Here is a 21,748-nt window from a genome sequence, read left to right as displayed (position 1 = left end):
AAAACAACTCCATCTCGTAATGTTGCATTATTATCTCATAGTGTGGTGAATGTGCAGGTCACAACTTGTCCACGAAAGCGTTTTGGAGTTGTTGGATTGTGTATTTGATGAGTTTGATGAGGGAAACCAAGAAATCCCATTAGCCTCCGTAGCGTAGCTCTGAGCAGCTTGCCGCTCTAAAGATAGATTGCACTGACAATTAAAGGTAACGAACCTACTACTAAAACTATAGGAATTATGGCAATGGGCGAATTTGCTAACATTTTTGGAACTATCCCTTTAACTTTAGGGAATGAGTTCCTCACCTACCAAAACAAGCTGTCCTCAGCACCTCATCAGCCAATCAATGTGCAAGTCCAGCTTTTCTAAGAAGGGGAAATAATTTAACTTTAGAGGAGCCATAAATATGAAGAACAAGTTGAAGTCTTTGATTTTCAGTAAAATGTAGTACCGAGAACGTCTTTTTTGAAAGTCTTAATGTGTTCTTCTAATTAGTTCAAGTCAAAGTTCAAGTCAAGTCAAAGGGTGGATTGAAATGTTAAATTCTTACTGCTTCACAAAGTCAAAGTCAAAAGAGAGGGTGAGGGTGAAGGGATAAATTACTGTTTTTCTTGAGAGACTCTCTTTCACAAAAATGCATTTTTCTCAACTTTCTAGAAAAAAAGTTTTTTTTTTTTTGTGCAACCAGGCTCTATTCAACTTAAGATAAATCAAGAATGTAACAAGGTACAAACAAATGGTTTTTTCCCTAGTTAAATAGAGAGTCTCCTCTTTCCTTTGAGCTATTTGGTGTTTTCAGAGTCATAGTACAAAATATTCTGTGGGTCTTGAAATATTATTCAAAATGCCCCAAAACGCTGGCACAAGGCACTGACTGATTTTATAAAAGGGCTGGCACTCAATGAGTTAATACAGTTTTAAAGAAATCAGCTTGTTGCTCCTGAGATTTAACCTGAGGAGTTAAATTTAAAGTGTAGCATGTGGTCTGTACAAAGTGACTTGCATTTCTTTAAAAGCCAAAAGCTTCTCTGAAATATTGTCTCGATAAGAAAATCCCCTTTGCAAAGCCATTTCAGAGATAATGCACACAATCATTGGGAATTACAGTGGATATTGACTTAGCCAGTTAATGTCAAATTACACCATGTAGATAGTGGTATTGTCTGAGTGGAGTTTGCGCTGTATGCCAACCCGACTGCCTCTCATGCCGTGTCATCCTGACTTTGCACTATACTCTTCCTGATTTCAGAATTGCACACTCAGAACTGTTTTTATTATATAGAGCTGAATATAGAGACATCTAAGTACATTTGTATAGTTAAAGAAGATGTATAAGGACAGAATGTGTTTCTGTAGTTTGAAACTGTTGAAAATGTTGTGTTGCAGAGATGCAGAGGACAGATTTCCACATTGGATTAATGAGGTTTACCTAAACGTATCTAATAACACGGGCTGAAACTTGTATGAGCGTTTTGCTTTTTGCTTTATTGTGCTGTTATTTCTCAACACATATCACCAATAACACATTGCAGTACTACAAAATCCAAGATCTCCCATTTATATCATCTCTGTGGAAGCCTTCTCTACAAAAGGAGTTATTAAAAGCTGCTCCACTTTACATCGTAATTGCTTGTTATAATGTCACAGTGTCATATGTTTGTTTATTGCCTTCTGCTGCCTCCGAAGACTGTTGAAGAAAATATCTTGTGCAAGTGCAGGGTTCACACACACACACACACACATCTGTGTAGACGGTGGAAGCTGCATTCTTTTATCCTGATGTAAGAAAGATGCAATAAACAGAGTAGGAGATATTTTTGTGTTAACATTGCTAATCTATTAAAACTGACCGGAAAGAAGCAACATATCATTATAAAAGTGCCATATTTCCAAATATTTAGCATTAGGAAACTTAAAATCCCAAATTTCCATTGCAAAAGTATAGTTTAGATTGACGTTTGGTCCAGTAGCAGTGGTCTTTTTCTTTTCTAGTTTTTGCTTCACAGTGGCTCAACCATCGAGGTCCTGACAAATTTAGCCTGATTTTGATCAAATAAATGTTTGTCCAACTTCTTCAGTTGCTGCTCTGTCACGCCGTGTCTCCCCCTGGTGGCCCATTTATTGAAGGGTGAGACAACTGACAAGATGTTGCCCGCATGCCTCACATGTAGAAATTCTTTAGTAAGTGAAGTGTATGATGAAATTATAACAGTTGTAAAAAAAAAAAAAAAATTAGACTTATTTGATCCCTAAATACAAAAAATTGTCAACATGTGAATGCAATTATAAACTCCAAATTACTTTACTGTTGTAATTTAAAAAACAACAACAACCCTGTATTAGACCAAATGTAAAATTTCTCAAATGCATCAATGTCTGGATTTAAAGTGAAGTGTTGGAGTTTTTCCTCAGTCGATGTGAGGGTCTAAGGACAGAGGATGTTGTTACGATGCCATGTAAAGCCCTTTGAGACAAACTGTTTGTAAAAACGGGCTATACAAATAAAATTGCCTTGCCTTGCCTTGCCTTGTTACCATTTTTCAGTTGGTAGTTTTATATTTAGTGCAATTAGTTGTTAAACCTTATTTGTCAGGTTGGAATTACATAAAAGCTTAAAAGGATAGTTCAACATTTTGGCAATTTGGCACAGGTTTGTTACCTTTAACTGTCGGTGTCGAAGCAGAGCTGCTCAGAGCTACGCTACGGAGGCTCATGGGATTTCTTGGTTTCCCTCATCAAACTCATCAAATACACAATCCAACAACTTGTTTTCGAGGCAAATGCAGAGACTGCTTGCTGAAAAACTGCCCCCGACGGGAAAGCAGCTCAGCAGTTTTGCATGAATTTACCTCTAAAAACGACTCTGTCTCGTAACGTTCCGTTATTATCTCATAGCGTGGTGAATGTGCAGGTCACAACTTGTCCACAGCGTTTTGGAGTTGTTGGATTGTGTATTTGATGAGTTTGATGAGAGAAACCAAGAAATCCCATTAGCCTCCGTAGCGTAGCTCTGAGCAGCTCCTGGCTCGGCTCCACCGCTCTAAAAATAGCTTGCACAGACAATTTAAGGTAACGGACCTACACTTCTAAGACATACGTTTCAAATAAAACACAGACATGTCTTGACATTTACTTGCAGATTTATTTCAGATGTCTCAGTTTGCACTTGTAGGTCATCATTGCAATAAGCATTACATGGCATCATGAAGCAACAAATTTCATCATTGTCAAATAGCATTTTCAATTACAGTAAGACACAGACTAGCACTTTGAGATGTGTCAATGCAGATTTATTTCAAAAGGCTTAATTTTTTTCTGACTGTTGCACTTTTCAGTCATCATGCAGGAAGCATTTCATATAAGCAAAAACCAAATAAGTTTGACTCTGGCTTCTTCAGTTAAACGGAGGCTGCCCTGCGTTGTACTCGATGGAGCGTTTGTCCAGCTTGTCCATGGTGTCATCGTATTCTCCTCTCCCTCTCCTTCGCTGGAAGAAACTGTTGAAGAAGAAGTAGTTATCAATTATAACAATAACTACAGAAACAGTAATAATAATCATAATAATCATAATCATAATGGAATTAATGTGCATTTTAATGCATGGAATAGTTGTGTAAAAAAAATAGAAAAGAAAAGTGCTTACCCATGAATCCACTTGGCGCCTAAATTGAACAAACAAACCAAAACAAAACAGAAACATTAAAATTATATCAATCTTGTATGCAGTTTTTTTTAAACAATCAGAATTAACAGTGCAGATGTTTTAGCCACAGATTATCACAGAATATTGTTCTCTGGTATGCAACATACAGTACAGTGATTTCATTGTATTCTACTACATATTTTTAATAGCTATGTTACGTCAAAAATATTTGCCATTAAAATTCCCAATGATTTAATGACTTACCGTGAAGGGCTCCTTTGAAAAGCAATCCAAAAATACACTCTCCAGGTTCGGCCATGAGGACCACCATGGACAACACAAGAAAGACCACCGTACACTTCATCCTACACAAAAAAGAAGAAAAGAAAAATCATACGATAACAAATCACAATACCCCCCACGATTCCCAGATTTCTTTCTTGAAGTGAGTCAGAAATATGTAGCTCTTACCTCTCCTCTGATACAGACAGCCACAGAACAAAGTGAACACTTAGATTCACTGCCAATATCTGTTTCGTACTAATTACCAGATATGCCTCTTTTTATATGTACAGTCATGAGCATTGTGTAATACTCATTATTACCAGAAGAACAAACACTACCATTCGCCAGGGAGGGGCTGATAACTGATCTAATCTCTAAAAACCACAAAAACCAAAGGCAGTTAACTAGATCTCAACATGGGAAGTCCACCCAGCACTCGCTTCTTTCATCACGTTTTAAAGTTGAGGTTAAAAAGTTGCTCAAGAATTTTTCTCACTGACCTGTGGGAAATCATTCAGCCATATTCAACGTTTTGACATAGTCTCCTTTATTGGTTTCCAGACATTCTTACAATCATACACACTAATTCATTTTATAATGTACCTGTCCAGGTTGTCCCCTGCCCACTGTCCTATAACAGTCAGGATTGGCTCCAGCATCTCTATCTACACACTGTTGCTGTTTAGATTGTAACTAGGTAGATGTTGTGTTCCAGTTATATAAAAAATACATAGAAATATTTAGTCCGCCCAGCCCTGTCCTGCAGGGTGTGGGTTGATTGAATTGATTTCATAATGTATCTCTATCTACGTATCAGCTGGATGTTTAGACTGTGATGTAGCTGGAAGTAGTAAGTGTTTATTAATGGTCAGTGTTCGCCAACTTTGCTGTCTTGTGTTTGCCTCCATTTGGGCCACACATGAAGAGGATCAGTAGTTTCCAACACATATGTGTTATAGTTTATTTGATTAATATTAGGTCATAATATGCTACAAATCATTTGTTAGATGTGCACAAACTAGGCTTAGAGCAAAGTTTTACCATTGATCAGTTGGTAGTTTTATGATATTTATGGTAATGTTAGTTAATATGAGATAATAGTCAGGTTTTAATTACATAGATTGACTTAATAAAGGCCCTCATCATTTCCAAATAAAACACAGACAAATGTGTTGACATGTTGCATTGCATATTTATTCCAAATGTTTGAGTTTTCCTGGCCATTTGTGTTTGTAGGTTATTATTGCAATAAGCGTTTCATATGATCATGAACACTGACATTCATCTCTTTGTACAGTGCTGATTTCATGAACATTGATTTCATGAACATTGGAGCTGCTGGATTGTATTTGATGAGTTTGATGAGGGAAACCAATAAGTACCTCGGTAGCGTAGCTCTGAGCAGCTCTGAGTAGTACTGACAATTAAAGGTAACAAACCTACTCCTAAAACTATGGATTATGGCCCAATGGGCCAATTTGCCCAAATTTTGAACTATCCCTTTAGGACATTAAAGAAAAAAAAAAAACTCATCAGTTTCAAATAAAACACAGACATATGTCTTGACATTTACTTGCAGATTTATTTCAGATGTCTCAGTTTGCATTTGTAGGTTATCATTGCAATAAGCATTTCATAGCATCATGAAGCAACACATTTCGTCATTGTCAAAAGCATTTTCAAATAAGACACCGACTAGGGCTGTGTCCGAAATCACTCACTCATTCCCTACTCCCTACTCACTATATAGTGAATTCAATATAATGGACTATATAGTGGACTCACTGGTCAAATGAAAAACACTTCTGGACAATGCATGATGGGATATCTTGCTCCGGTTAGTGACCATCGGATGTTCACTAACATTTCACGGTGAATTGTGGGATACATTGAGTGCACGATATAGTGAACTTTAATAATCACTAAACATTCGGACACCACTACAAAATGTCGTGGTCACTATTTAGTGAGTAGGGGGGGATTTCGGACACCGAATTTGAGATGTGTCATTGCAGATTTATTTCAAAAGGCTCAATTTTTTTCTGACTGTTGCACTTTTCAGTCATCATGCATGAAGCATTTCATAGAAGCAAAAATCAAAGAAGTTTGAATCTGGCTTCTTCAGTTGACGTGAGGCTGCCCTGCGTTGTATTCGATGGAGCGTTTGTCCAGCTTGTCCATGGTGTCAGCGTATTCTCCTCTCCATCTCTGCTGGCAGGTGCTGTTGAAGAAGAAGTACAGTAGTTATCAATGATAACAGTAACAATAACAGAAACAGTAATAATAGTAACACAACAATAAAAATGATCATAATAATTATGAAATGAATGTGTATTTTAAAGCAACATGCTCCTGTTATCTGTTCAAGAAAATCGATTATTTCGTTCAAAAAAAATTCATCAATAATTACCCCCCATCAACAAACTTAAGTGTTCCAGTAAGCTCTGAATTTGACGTTCATATCATATACATGGAGCGGGTAAGCTCTGTGCTGGCTGAAATGTGGTGTCGCCATGTTTTTACGTTCAGTGGCAGCGTGACGGTAGGAAACCACGGAAACTCACCGCACACACTGGGAATATCGGCTCGGGCGGGGTCGGTTTCTGTGAAAAGTCAATGCGGTAACACAGTGAGGAGGAATGGAGCGTTACACTGATGCTGCGTTCACGCGCAGTCGGGCAGACGGCCGTTGCTACCAAACCAGATGTCATTTTAGTCACAGAACTCGAGAGAAAGCTGGTAAAACATGGTTCAGGTAAACAATACGACATCGCCACGACAACATATTGTCACGTGTATTGTTTTGCCTCGTGCTGAAGGACCACTTGTTTACATAGAGGCTTGTTTATGCCGTTACATGCAGCGGCTGTCATCCGTCTGCCGTCTGCCCAATTTCACGTGAATGCAGCATGAAAAATACAACTGAGTTGCTTGCGATATACAACCGCAATGCTAGATGGGAGTAATTCCTACACAATGCACCTTTTTTGCATGGAATAATGTGTAAAAAAAAAAAAGAAAAGAAAAGAAAAGTGCAAAAGTCCTTACCTATGAATCCACTTGGCGGCTAAATTGAACAAGCAAACCAAAACAAAACAGAAACATTAAAATTATACTAATCTTGTATATAGTTTTGTTAAACAATCAGAATTAACAGTGCAGATGTTTTAGCCACAGATTACCACAGAATATTGTTCTCTGCTATGCGGAATACAGTACAGTGATTTCATTGTATTCTACTACATATTTTTAATAGCTATGTTACGTCAAAAATATTTGCCATTAAAATTCCCAATGATTTAATGACTTACCGCGAAGGGTTCCTCTGAATATCCTCCCCCAAAAACACTCTCCAGGTTCGGCCATGAGGACCACCATGGACAACACAAGAAAGACCACCGTACACTTCATCCTACAAAAAGAAGGAGAAAAAAAATCATACAATAACAAATCACAATACCCCCCACGATTCCCAGATTTCTTTCTCGAAGTGAGTCAGAAATATGTAGCTCTTACCTCTCCACTGATACAGACAGCCACAGAACAAAGTGAACACTTGGATTCACTGCCAAAATCTGTTTTGTACTAATTACCAGATATGCCTCTTTTTATATGTACAGTCATGAGCATTGTGTAATATTCATTATTACCAGAAGAACAAACACTACCATTCGCCAGGGAGGGGCTGATAACTGATCTAATCTCTAAAAACCACAAAAACCAAAGGCAGTTAACTAGATCTCAACATGGGAAGTCCACCCAGCACTCGCTTCTTTCATCACGTTTTAAAGTTGAGGTTAAAAAGTTGCTCAAGAATTTTTCTCACTGACCTGTGGGAAATCATTCAGCCATATTCAACGTTTTGACATAGTCTCCTTTATTGGTTTCCAGACATTCTTACAATCATACACACTAATTCATTTTATAATGTACCTGTCCAGGTTGTCCCCTGCCCACTGTCCTATAACAGCCAGGATTGGCTCCAGCATCTCTATCTACACACTGTTGCTGTTTAGATTGTAACTAGGTAGATGTTGTGTTCCAGTTATATAAAAAATACATAGAAATATTTAGTCCGCCCAGCCCTGTCCTGCAGGGTGTGGGTTGATTGAATTGATTTCATAATGTATCTCTATCTACGTATCAGCTGGATGTTTAGACTGTGATGTAGCTGGAAGTAAGTGAACATGTTTATTAATGGTCAGTGTTCGCCAACTTTGCTGTCTTGTGTTTGCCTCCATTTGGGCCACACATGAAGAGGAGCAGTAGTTTCCAACACATATGTGTTATAGTTTATTTGATTAATATTAGGTCATAATATGCTACAAATCATTTGTTAGATGTGCACAAACTAGGCTTAGAGCAAAGTTTTACCATTGATCAGTTGGTAGTTTTATGATATTTATGGTAATGTTAGTTAATATGAGATAATAGTCAGGTTTTAATTACATAGAGTGACTTAATAAAGGCCCTCATCATTTCCAAATAAAACACAGACAAATGTGTTGACATGTTGTATTGCATATTTATTCCAAATGTTTGAGTTTTCCTGGCCATTTGTGTTTGTAGGTTATTATTGCAATAAGCGTTTCATATGATCATGAACACTGACATTCATCTCTTTGTACAGTGCTGATTTCATGAACATTGATTTCATGAACATTGGAGCTGCTGGATTGTATTTGATGAGGGAAACCAATAAGTACCTCGGTAGCGTAGCTCTGAGCAGCTCTGAGTAGTACTGACAATTAAAGGTAACAAACCTACTCCTAAAACTATAGGGATTATGGCCCAATGGGCCAATTTGCCCAAATTTTGAACTATCCCTTTAGGACATTAAAGAAAAAAAAAACTCATCAGTTTCAAATAAAACACAGACATATGTCTTGACATTTACTTGCAGATTTATTTCAGATGTCTCAGTTTGCATTTGTAGGTTATCATTGCAATAAGCATTTCATAGCATCATGAAGCAACACATTTCGTCATTGTCAAAAGCATTTTCAAATAAGACACCGACTAGGGCTGTGTCCGAAATCACTCACTCATTCCCTGCTCCTTACTCACTATATAGTGAATTCAATATAATGGACTATATAGTGGACTCACTGGTCAAATGAAAAACACTTCTGGACAATGCATGATGGGATATCTTGCTCCGGTTAGTGACCATCGGATGTTCACTAACATTTCACGGTGAATTGTGGGATACATTGAGTGCACTATATAGTGAACTTTAATAATCACTAAACATTCGGACACCACTACAAAATGTCGTGGTCACTATTTAGTGAGTAGGGGGGGATTTCGGACACCGAATTTGAGATGTGTCATTGCAGATTTATTTCAAAAGGCTCAATTTTTTTCTGACTGTTGCACTTTTCAGTCATCATGCAGGAAGCATTTCATAGAAGCAAAAATCAAAGAAGTTTGAATCTGGCTTCTTCAGTTGACGTGAGGCTGCCCTGCGTTGTACTAGATGGAGCGTTTGTCCAGCTTGTCCATGGTGTCAGCGTATTCTCCTCTCCATCTCTGCTGGCAGGTGCTGTTGAAGAAGAAGTACAGTAGTTATCAATGATAACAGTAACAATAACAGAAACAGTAATAATAGTAACACAACAATAAAAATGATCATAATAATTATGAAATGAATGTGTATTTTAAAGCAACATGCTCCTGTTATCTGTTCAAGAAAATCGATTATTTCGTTCAAAAAAAATGTTTTTCATTCATCAATAATTACCCCCCATCAACAAACTTAAGTGTTCCAGTAAGCTCTGAATTTGACGTTCATATCATATACATGGAGCGGGTAAGCTCTGTGCTGGCTGAAATGTCGTGTCGCCATGTTTTTACGTTCAGTGGCAGCGTGACGGTAGGAAACCACGGAAACTCACCGCACACACTGGGAATATCGGCTCGGGCGGGGTCGGTTTCTGTGAAAAGTCAACGCGGTAACACAGTGAGGAGGAATGGAGCGTTACACTGATGCTGCATTCACGCGCAGTCGGGCAGATGGCCGTCGCTAACAAACCAGATGTCATTTTAGTCACAGAACTCGAGAGAAAGCTGGTAAAACATGGTTCAGGTAAACAATACGACATCGCCACGACAACATATTGTCACGTGTATTGTTTTGCCTCGTGCTGACGGACCACTTGTTTACATAGAGGCTTGTTTATGCCGTTACGTGCAGCGGCTGTCATCCGTCTGCCGTCTGCCCAATTTCACATGAATGCAGCATGAAAAATACGACTGAGTTGCTTGCGATATACAACCGCAATGCTAGATGGGAGTAATTCCTACACAATGCACCTTTTTTGCATGGAATAATGTGTAAAAAAAAAAAAAAGAAAAGAAAAGAAAAGTGCAAAAGTCCTTACCTATGAATCCACTTGACGCCTAAATTGAACAAACAAACCAAAACAAAACAGAAACATTAAAATTATACTAATCTTGTATGTAGTTTTGTTAAACAATCAGAATTAACAGTGCAGATGTTTTAGCCACAGATTACCACATATTTTTTAAAAAAAAAGCTATGTTACGTCTAAAATATTTGCCATTAAAATTCCCAATGATTTCATGACTTACCGCGAATGGCTCCTCTGAATACCCTCCCCCAAAAACACTCTCCAGGTTCGGCCATGAGGACCACCATGGACAACACAAGAAAGACCACCGTACACTTCATCCTACAAAAAGAAGGAAAAAAAAATCATACAATAACAAATCACAATACCCCCCACGATTCCCAGATTCCTTTCTCGAAGTGAGTCAGAAATATGTAGCTCTTACCTCTCCACTGATACAGACAGCCACAGAACAAAGTGAACACTTGGATTCACTGCCAATATCTGTTTTGTACTAATTACCAGATATGCCTCTTTTTATATGTACAGTCATGAGCATTGTGTAATATTCATTATTACCAGAAGAACAAACGCTACCATTCGCCAATGAGGGGCTGATAACCGATCTAATCTCTAAAAACCACAAAAACCAAAGGCAGTTAACTAGATCTCAACATGGGAAGTCCACCCAGCACTCGCTTCTTTCATCACGTTTTAAAGTTGAGGTTAAAAAGTTGCTCAAGAATTTTTCTCACTGACCTGTGGGAAATCATTCAGCCATATTCAACGTTTTGACATAGTCTCCTTTATTGGTTTCCAGACATTCTTACAATCATACACACTAATTCATTTTATAATGTACCTGTCCAGGTTGTCCCCTGCCCACTGTCCTGTAACAGTCAGGATTGGCCCCAGCATCTCTATCTACACACTGTTGCTGTTTAGATTGTAACTAGGTAGATGTTGTGTTCCAGTTATATAAAAAATACATAGAAATATTTAGTCCACCCAGCCCTGTCCTGCAGGGTGTGGGTTGATTGAATTGATTTCATAATGTATCTCTATCTACGTATCAGCTGGATGTTTAGACTGTGATGTAGCTGAAAGTAGTAAGTGGACATTTTTATTAATGGTCAGTGTTCGCCAACTTTGCCTCCATTTGGGCCACACATGAAGAGGAGCAGTAGTTTCCAACACATATGTGTTATAGTTTATTTGATTAATATTAGGTCATAATATGCTACGAATCATTTGTTAGATGTGCACAAACTAGGCTTAGAGCAAAGTTTTACCATTGATCAGTTGGTAGTTTTATGATATTTTATGGTAATGTTAGTTAATATGAGATAATAGTCAGGTTTTAATTACATAGAGTGACTTAATAAAGGCCCTCATCATTTCCAAATAAAACACAGACAAATGTGATGACAATGTTGCATTGCATATTTATTCCAAATGTTTGAGTTTTCCTGGCCATTTGTGTTTGTAGGTTATTATTGCAATAAGCGTTTCATATGATCATGAACACTGACATTCATCTCTTTGTACAGTGCTGATTTCATGAACATTGATCTCATGAACATTGGAGTTTCTGGATTGTGTATTTGATGAGTTTGATGAGGGAAACCAAGAAGTCCCATTAACCTCGGTAGCGTAGCTCTGAGCAGCTCTGAGTAGCACCGACAATTATAGGTAACAAAGCTACTCCTAAAACTGTGATTTCATGACATACCATGCATGGCTCCATGGAAAAGCAATCCAAAAATGCACTCTCCAGGTTCGGCCATGAGGACCACCATGGACAACACAAGAAAGACCACCATACACTTCATCCTACACAAAAAAGAAGGAAAAAAAATCATATAACAAATCACAGAACCCCCAGATTTCTTTCTCGAAGCGAGTCAGAAATACAGTATGTAGCTCTTACCTCTCCACTGATACAGACAGCCACAGAACAAAGTGAACACTTAAATTCACTGCCAATATCTGTTTCGTGCTAATTACCAGATATGCCTCTTTTTATATGTACAGTCATGAGCATTGTGTAATATTCATCATTATTACCAGAAGAACAACTACATTGAGGGGCTGATAACTGATCTAATCTCTAAAAAAACACAAAATCCAAAAGCAGATAATTTGATCTCAACATGGGAAGTCCACCCAGCACTCGCTTCTTTCATCACGTTTTAAAGTTCAGGTTGAAAATTTGCTCAAGAATTTTTCTCACTGGCTTGTACTTCTTACAATCATACACACTAATTCATTTTATAATGTACCTGTCCAGGTTGTCCCCTGCCCACTGTCCTATAACAGTCAGGATTGGCTCCAGCATCTCTATCTACACACTGTTGCTGTTTAGATTGTAACTAGGCAGATGTTGTGTTCCAGTTATATAAAAAATACATAGAAATATTTAGTCCACCCAGCCCTGTCCTGCAGGGTGTGGGTTGATTGAATTGATTTCATAATGTATCTCTATCTACGTATCAGCTGGATGTTTAGACTGTGATGTAGCTGGAAGTAAGTGAACATGTTTATTAATGGTCAGTGTTCGCCAACAGTTACAATTTCTCCTCCGATTGCTGTCTTGTGTTTACACACAAGCCTCCATTTGGGCCACACGTGAAGAGGAGCAGTAGTATTCAACACATATATAGTTTATTTGATTAAAATTAGGTCATAATATGCTACAAATCATTTGTTAGATGTGCACAAACTAGGCTTAAAGCAAAGTTTTACCATTGATCAGTTGGTAGTTTTATGATATTTACGGAAATGTTAGTTAATAGTCAGGTTTTAATTACATGAAAGTGACTTATAATATGCTATATAGTAAAAAAGGCCCTCTTCATTTCCAAATAAAACAGAGACAAATGTGTTGACATGTTGCATTGCATATTTATTCCAAATGTTTAAGCTTTCCTGGCCGTTTTTTTTCCTTGCAGTAAGCGTTTCATATGATCATGAACACTTTCACTGTGGCGTCTTCAGTTAAACGGAGGCTGCCCTGCATTGTACTCGATGGAGCGTTTGTCCAGCTTGTCCATGGTGTCATCGTATTCTCCTCTCCCTCTCCTCCGGTGGATGAGTCTGTTGGAGGAGGAAACAGAAACAGTAATAATAACATAATTATGATAATTATTGTGAAAATAATGTGTATTTGTATTTGAATGCATGGCATATTTGCGCAGTCCTTACCTGTGAATCAACTTGCCGGCTAAACAAAACGAAACAAAAACATTAAATTTAAGTTCAGTTCAGTTCTGTAATATTTTTGCTAAAATTTCCAGTTCTGTTATGTCAAAAAATATTTGCCATAAAAATTCCCAATGATTTCATGACTTACCGTGAACGACTCCATGGAAAATCATTCCAAGAATACTCTCTCCAGGTTCGGCCATGAGGACCACCATGGACAACACCAGAAAGACCACGGTACACTTCATCCTACAGAGAAAAAAAGAACAATTTTTGTCCTACAAATCACAATATAACCCACAATTCTCAGATTTCTTTGTCTTTGTCTGAGTGAGTCATAAATATGTAGCTCTTACCTCTCAGCTGATACAGACAGGCACAGAAGTGAGCACTTAGATTCCCAGCCAATACCTGTTTCCTACTGATTACCAGACATTCGTCTCTTTATATGTACAGTGCTAAATTCATGAACATTGTGTAACATTTTCCACATTTAAAGAAGAACACAAATATCCGTTTGCTGGAGTGAGCTGATAATTGATCTAATCTCAGCCACAAAACCAAAACAGTTACGTTTATTTCTTGACATGGGAACTGAAGCTGTTCCACTCGGTGCTCACTTCTTTCATCACCGTTTAGAGGTCAGGGTCAAAATTAGTTCAAGTCATTTTTCTCATTGACTCATTGGAAGTTTTGAGATCTGAGGTCTTCATTGTGTGTTTCCAGACATTCCAGACAATTGCACCCATACAACCTTTGTACTATGATTAATGAAGTAATGGATTTTATAATTATTGCATCACAGCTGACCGTGTAGACTGTAGTGCAGCTGTAAGCAGATGGGAGAAGTGTAATTATTTATTCAATTTGCACAGTACAAACTATCAGGACATCCTACATAATGGGACTTAAAGAGGAACTATGCCGGATTTGAAGCTTAACTATGCTACATTTTTACCTTAATTAAACAGTTTTGGAATAATTGTGATGGTTAAATGAATGGCTTGACTTGTTACGAGGGATAATGGAGGCTCTCTGCCTTCCATGTGCGTGTCGCTTATTGCATCTCGTGGCTGAAAACCAACCTTGTAAGATCAGAGCCTCTGACCCCCTGTCCCAGCTCTCGTCTCTGGGCACTGCGATACAAACGCGTCCCCGCCCTGTAACCTGCAATCTCTTCTTTATTAAACTACACAAGTATACATGTCATAACATTGTATACAATATAACATTATGTACCACTCTATTGATTGATTTCTTGCCGGCTTTGTTGTAAACAAATGCACATGGCTGGGAGGAAGGTTAGCAAAACAGCGGAAAAGCGACCGGACTTGCATAGTTCCTCTTTAAAGAACAATTCTAGGCAAATTCAACTTAGGGGTATTGCTTCCTAATATTTTAGGTTCACAGGTTCACAGGTTCACATCCGTCCCCTCCCATTATACGCTGCTGTGGCAATGCAGGGACAGATCAGAACAGGAGACATTAAAAAAAAAGTTTAGGGTTCTTTTAGACCTAAAATATTAGGAAACTAGAGCCCCAGGTTGAATTTGCCGGGAATTGTCCTTTAAAGTGCAGTGGAAATAATGATATTTGCAGTAACATTAGTTGTTAAAAGATAATAATCAGATTTTAATTGCATGAAGGTTACTATATTGTGAGATAATTAAAAAATAAAACTCCTTATCATCATTGTCAAATAGCATTTTCAAATAAAACGCAGACTAGTACTTTGAGATGTGTCATTGCAGATTTATTTCAAATTTTTTTCTGACTGTTGCACATTTCAGTCATCATGCAAGAAGCATTTCATATAATCAAAAACCAAAGAAGTTTGACTCTGGCTTCTTCAGTTAAAGCGAGGCTGCTCCGGGTTGTACTCGACTGAGCGTTTGTCAATCTGCTCCATCGTGTCATCGTATTTTTCTCTCCCATGGATGAGTCTGTTTGAAAAAGTGAATAGTTAGTCCAGATAAGAAGTTGTCAATAATAATCATTATCATAATTTTAAAAATTTGTACTTGAATGCATGTGATAATTGTAGAGGGACATGTCCTTACCCATGGATCGCCTTGCCAACTAAATGGAGCAAACAAAAGGCAAAGCAAGTCAGTTTTATTTGAATAGCCCATTTTCACAAACAGTTTGTCTTTTCTCTGCGATGAGGTGAAGATCTAAACCATTTTATGATATGTCTGCGGTTTCCTACTCCTTCTTTCCTTGTGCATTCTTCTTGATTGGTTTATTTATGCACGCAAAACTCTTGAAACGTGCTCTCTGGCTGGCTGGAGTTTCCGTTCAGGCTTGCCGTACAAAACATGGCGGCGCAAGATCTCTAAAGCAAGATGCTTGCTATGTGTAAATATGAAAGAAAACTAATTTTATTTTATAACGATTTTACACTTATACAAATACTGTATATTCATGGGTAGCATAGTCAGATTTTGCCAATAAACCTTGCCAAGCTTTGTGTGTGTGTGTTCATCTCTCTCGCTCTCTGTTTAGATAAATAAACACAAATAGGCTACAAAAGCACACACATGTCGTATCAATGATTCTGCCCCTCAGCTGTTTGTGTTTGTATGTATGTGTGTGTTGTGTATGTGTAGCCTATGTGTGTGTTCATCTCTCTCGCGCTCTGTTTAGATTAAATAAACACAAATACGCTACAAACACGGCCTATCGTATTTGTCAGTTGCGGTGTTTTATTTTGAAAATTGACCAGATTCTGTTGTGTTTCTTTGTTTGACTTCCTGCCTGGCTTGATCGCTCGTGGCTTGCACACAAAATAGACACCGAAACGATCGGCGGAGGTGCATGCCGAGTTGTGAACGACACAATCGGTTAACATGGGCGCCGAAAGGAAACTGGCTCCGCTTCTCAGCACTTTGTGGCCATTTTACACTTTTCACAACAAATCCTACACATGGAAAATGAAATGTGCAACAACTGTTCTTTGCTAATAGAGCGTGCACATTGTGCAGTTAAATTGCTCTAGTGTTATTAGTGTGAATGCAAAAGGCATTCACACTATTGTTATTCGGTTCGGCCATTTTCTTTATTAGTGTGACTGCTGAAGCAGTCACACTATTGTTCTTCTGTTTGGCCATTTTCTTCCGCCTTTTTACGGTCTTCTTCTAGTCCTTCATACTTTGTGCTATTTCAACAATTTATATATCAAAACGTGCAGCTTTTTTTGAACTTTATCGGCATTACTTTTCTCTTTTTAACTATTTATACTTTTTCAAATATTTAACTTTTTCACAAAAAATCTCACATTCATCAAAGTCTCAACCTCTCTTCTGCACGACTCCACTGTAGTGTAGGGGGTAGGGTAACTGCCTGCCAACCATAAGGTTACTGGTTCGAATCCAAGGGAAGAACTCTTGTTATGTTATGTTGAATTCTGCTCTCCTCCCCCGCCTTCAATTGGTTACAGGTGTTTGTTATCTCCTTGATTACTCATACCAGTTTGCAGCACATCATCACATTACAATGAATGACAACAGTCTTGAAAGCAGTATGCTCTCTGTAGCCGAGTGGCAGAGTAAAGGTTTAGTGATCATATGGTCATGGGTTCGATTCCTGCCTCAGTCTTTTCACTTCATTGCTTGACTTTTGATTCCAATTATTCAGCTGTCATTGGACAGTCTTTGATTCCTCATAGTATAAAGCTCATTGTAACTCAGGTTCTCTGCACATTTACAAGCCTAATGTAACTTGAGTTCAGTGAGCTGGAGCCCAGCCCGAACTCACAAGACGGGCAGGCTTGCAGGCCTAGATGTGGTGTTGCACAGATGTGACAGTGACAGTTTCCTCATCATTAATCCTCATTATTATAGTAAATGAGGTTGCTCTTCAATATATTTCCAAATTTAAATAAAGGTTATAATAATAATTAAACCTGGGCTATCATCCTATCCTTCCTCGTTCATGTTGTGAGGACAGGACAAAGTCTCTTGGACATGAGAGGTGGGCAGGTGCTTCTCTTGCACTCCTTCACTCACCCACTCTTGATTGGCATATAAATGAATGTTAAATGAAAATAAAAACTAGTTTGGAAATAATACATACCGTACATGCAAAAATGCGAAATTTAAATAATATAGGTTAATATAAAGTATTTTCTATTCTATAGTGACTTTTTTTAACAGATTGGCTATTTTACAATATACAGTCTGTCACAAAAGTTCTTCATATGGCTCAGAGTTGAAAGGCTTGGCAGCTCGGTGTAGCTGTCAAGGTATAATAGGTATAGCTCACCTGGTAGAGCAGCTTGCACTGTGAGCAAGGACTATGCTCCAGTCTGGGATCAAATCCCAGTGGAGAGTTTTACACTAAATGCGCTGAATCTGTAATTATACAATGTCCAGCTGTCAGCAACCGGGGGTTGGGGTGCGAGGAGGTGGCTGGGCGGGTGCAAAACAGTGCAGTCTCCGCCCACCCCCCAGAGGTGAATTGCTAATGTGCATGGCTAATGAGCTGGTTTTAAAATGGCCGAAAAGGGTCGGGGGAGTGAGACTTTAAGCATCATTGAAAAATCTCACATTCATCAAAGTCTCAACCTCTACTTCATTGGAAGTGTTGGAATGGCCTAGTGGATAAGGTTCCAGCCAACCAATCACAAGGTCACAGGTTCAAATCCCACCTGAGCAGTCTTGTTAGTGTCAGCCACTTTGACCTTTAACCAATACCACTTGGTCTGGTCACAAGATCAAACTTGATAATGCATATGCGCCCCCACCTATTCTCTTTACCTCTTTCAATCTTGGTTTATGTTAACATGTTTCTTGTTTATACCACTGCACTAAGACTGATTTGCACTGGAACTACAGCTTTGGGCTTGTTAACTTCAGAGTGAGACAGAGTGCAGCTCATCAACAGACAACAGTCTCTGCAACTGTGTGTGCACTGTGGCCTAGAGGCAGGGTGAAAGTCTGCTGACCATGAGGTTGTGGGTTCGATACCTACCTTGGGCAACCATTTGTATGGTGATCACTGCTTGCACTATTTGCTAATTCTGCAACAGCGTTCAGCTGCTTTCAGCAGTCACACGCATTTCCATCAGGAAATGATACTTTATCTAGTTTTTCTTCTTACTACTTTCCGCCTTTCTACGGTTTTAAACTAGTCCTTCATACTTTGTGCGATTTCAACAATTCATATATCAAAACGTGCAGCTTTTTTTGAACTTTATCGGCATTACTTTTCTCTTTTTAACTATTTATACTTTTTAAAATATTTAACTTTTTCTGCTAATTTTTTCCCATAGGAATGCATTGAAAACATCTTCAAACTTTTAAAATTTTCTTACTACTTTGAACCTCTAAAACGTCAGCATACTTTCTCCCACAGACTCCATTTGACTTTTAAACTGTAGACGAACTTTTAATCTATTCACATATTACTCAGCTTATTGATATCTTCAACAGTTTTTAGGTATTTGGCTGTTTTAAAATCATTAAAATTTTCGACAAAATCCAACTTTATAATGGTTGTGTATTGCGCTTAACGAGCAGGGCTTAGAGTGAGTGACATCATCGTTAGAGTGAGAGGGATCGAAAAAACATTCAGGATTTTTTCTGGATAAATTGCCAGCACGGCCCCTTTTTTGCCCTACAAACATTTAATGCACATTGGCTCGCTCAGGAAGGTCTCCTTGACCACATTCTGATAAGAGTTTTTTAAGCTGCACAGAGCTCAAATCTCTCTGCTCTGCAGACACACACACACACACACACACACACACAGGTTTTCAGCTCAAATTCATCAGCCTCTCAATTATTTTATACTTTTGATGTAAACATCTCCAACAATTTATATTTTTCTCATGAATTTCAGTTCAGACATTGAACCTTTCCACCTCTATAAATAGTAGTGTAATTCCAGGTGGAGCTATTTTTTAACCCCTCTGATCTATCTATCTATCTATCTATCTATCTATCTATCTATCTATCTATCTATCTATCTATCTATCTATCTATCTATCTATCTATCTATCTATCTATCTATCTATCTATCTATCTATCTATCTATCTGTACCCCTCCCTATTTTTTAACCCCTCTGATCTATCTATTCTTTCTTTCTTTCACTCCATTTCTGTCTTTTTACTTCTTTGTTTGCTTGATTGTTTCTTTCTTTCTTTCTTTCTACTCCTTTTCTCTTCCTTTGTTTTTCTTTCTTTCTTTCTTTCACTCCATTTATGTCTTTTTACTTCTTTGTTTGTTTGTTTGTTTGTTTGTTTGTTTCTTTCTTTCTTTCTTTCTTTCTTTCTTCAGCTCATTCAGCATTGCATTCACACCATTTCCATTCTTGGAAATGCTTTTTCTAGTTTGTCATTAAGATCCCCATTGACTTCATGACTTACCGTGATGGAAAATCAATCCAAAAATACACTCTCCAGGTTCAGCCATGAGGACCACCATGGACAACACAAGAAAGATCACGGTGCACTTCATCCTGCAGAAATTGAGAAAAAAAGTTAATTTAATGCAGTGACAAATAACAAAACAATTCCTAAATTCCTTTTTGAGTCATAGGTATGTAGCTTTTACCTCTCCACAGATTCAGACAGGTAGCCTACAAAGCAAATTGAGCACTGAGCCAGTATCTGTTCCCCACTGAATACCACATAGACCTCTATTTATATGCACAAACCTGATTTGGGCATACATGGGTATTTCGCAATGTTTATCATGACCACAGGAAGAACAGACAACTAGCCAATAGACTACTACCAAACCAATGCCAGTTCACACAAACGTTCCTCTTATCACTTCCTCACTTTCAAGTGTCTGGGTTATTTAAGTGGGTGAATGGTTGGGGTCAGTTATTAACTAATCATTAGAGAGAAAATAAATTCATATTCAATAAAAGAAAGAAAAAATATTTATGGGTGCAAAGTTGTACTGTGTGCAAGAGCAACTTGAGTTTTGCCCTTTTTAGATCTTTATATCCTCTGCATCATTATAAAAAGTTGAAAAGGGTTGGGGTTAGAAATATCTACACTGACTCACATTTAAATTCTACAGACTAATATAATTATCAAATAACTGATTGGAATAATCCAGACATCAATCAATGTATAAAGTAGTGTCATCTGCATAAAGATGGAGTTTAGAAGTATTTTCACATTAGTGTTACCAATATAAAAGTGAAATGAGCTGGTCCAAGTGTAGCGCCATGTGGAAAACAAATCAAGTCTTTTTCTATGTGGTTAACATGCTGTCAAAGTGCCACATATTTTAATCATTGCATCATAACATAGGACAGCAAAGCACAGAGGATTAATAACTGTTAAAATGTGAGCATGCACAGATAAAAGTGAATATTAAGCATCAGCTCTGGCAGAGGCATTTGCTTTTTTAAATGTCAGAGATAACCATTAAAGGAAGCAACACAAACTTCTTGATGATGTATTGTAAAATTTTTGCATGTGATGGTTCATATGTTGAAAGAGAACCATAAAATGTGTAGGCCTTTGTTACCCTTATAATCAAAGTGTGTATTTCATTTATCCGTGGTTTAACTCTTTACTTTAATGTCATTTAACATTTGCCTATTTAATTTGACCTCCTGTTTCTCTTAAAGAGTTGATGAGTAGTTAAAGAAACACCCACAGATGTTACATGAATAAGTAGTTAAAGAATATAATGACAATATAATGTTGCATCAACAGCTGTAAACTGCACCTGCAATTAAGATGAAAGATTTGTCTTGTAGCTTCTTCGCTGATTCATAGTCAAAGATAAAGGAGATTGATATCCCTCTTATCTGAATATGGGAAGTAACTGTGGTATTAAGCAATACTACAGAAATGATAAACATAAGGTTTAATTGCATTTTGGCCAAAAAGGTTATTGATCTTATCACAGCCATGAACCTGAGGTCAGTGTCTGTGTCATATGAGTTTGAGTACATGACAGTTTTCTAGAGACAGTGTGTGGCAATTTGTCAATTTGTTTAGTGTCAAATAAGGAAAATAAGCAGTTAAGAGGACCAAGAAGACTCATTTGTTAAATGATCTTTTTTGGTCATAAAACTGCAATATGCCAAAATGTAAAACTGATCTGAATACCTTTCAAACGTACTGTATCTCTTATATTGTGTACTTCAAATGTTGGAAGTATTTTGGAGAAGGATCCTCAAGGTTGAAAAGTGTTTTTCTGAACAAGATGAAATCTAAAACTTTTTTTTTTGAGTCTATTCATTACATACAAATATAAAACACAATTTAAAAACAAAGGCCACATGATGGCATGA

At 37.7% G+C, this 21,748-nt stretch overlaps 3 protein-coding genes across 3 annotated transcripts in view; 1 reads left to right on the top strand and 2 right to left on the bottom strand.

Annotated features, from left to right (window-relative positions):
- LOC146961325 (exostosin-1) overlaps window positions 1-21,748 on the top strand; it is a 264,970-nt gene that overhangs the window by 136,735 nt on the left and 106,487 nt on the right. The gene's annotated exons all lie outside the window — the stretch shown is intronic.
- Window positions 3,260-4,007, bottom strand: LOC146961327 (pleurocidin-like peptide WF3). Its single transcript, XM_085770741.1, has 3 exons — window positions 3,908-4,007; window positions 3,644-3,662; window positions 3,260-3,497 (listed from the first exon to the last, which is right to left on the bottom strand). Exons 1-3 carry the CDS (start codon window positions 4,005-4,007, stop codon window positions 3,395-3,397), a joined length of 222 nt encoding a protein of 73 aa, XP_085626867.1. The 3' UTR covers window positions 3,260-3,394.
- LOC146961326 (uncharacterized) lies at window positions 13,623-20,183 on the bottom strand. Its single transcript, XM_085771625.1, has 6 exons — window positions 20,041-20,183; window positions 19,854-19,945; window positions 15,546-15,564; window positions 14,296-14,314; window positions 13,842-13,903; window positions 13,623-13,734 (listed from the first exon to the last, which is right to left on the bottom strand). Exons 2-6 carry the CDS (start codon window positions 19,942-19,944, stop codon window positions 13,623-13,625), a joined length of 303 nt encoding a protein of 100 aa, XP_085627751.1. The 5' UTR covers window position 19,945; window positions 20,041-20,183.

The sequence above is a fragment of the Trachurus japonicus genome, chromosome 24 (assembly GCF_045865225.1).
Source record: "Trachurus japonicus isolate A0001 chromosome 24, Traja_1.0".
Taxonomy (NCBI): domain Eukaryota; kingdom Metazoa; phylum Chordata; class Actinopteri; order Carangiformes; family Carangidae; genus Trachurus; species Trachurus japonicus.
This window is presented reverse-complemented; position numbering and strand designations above follow the sequence as displayed.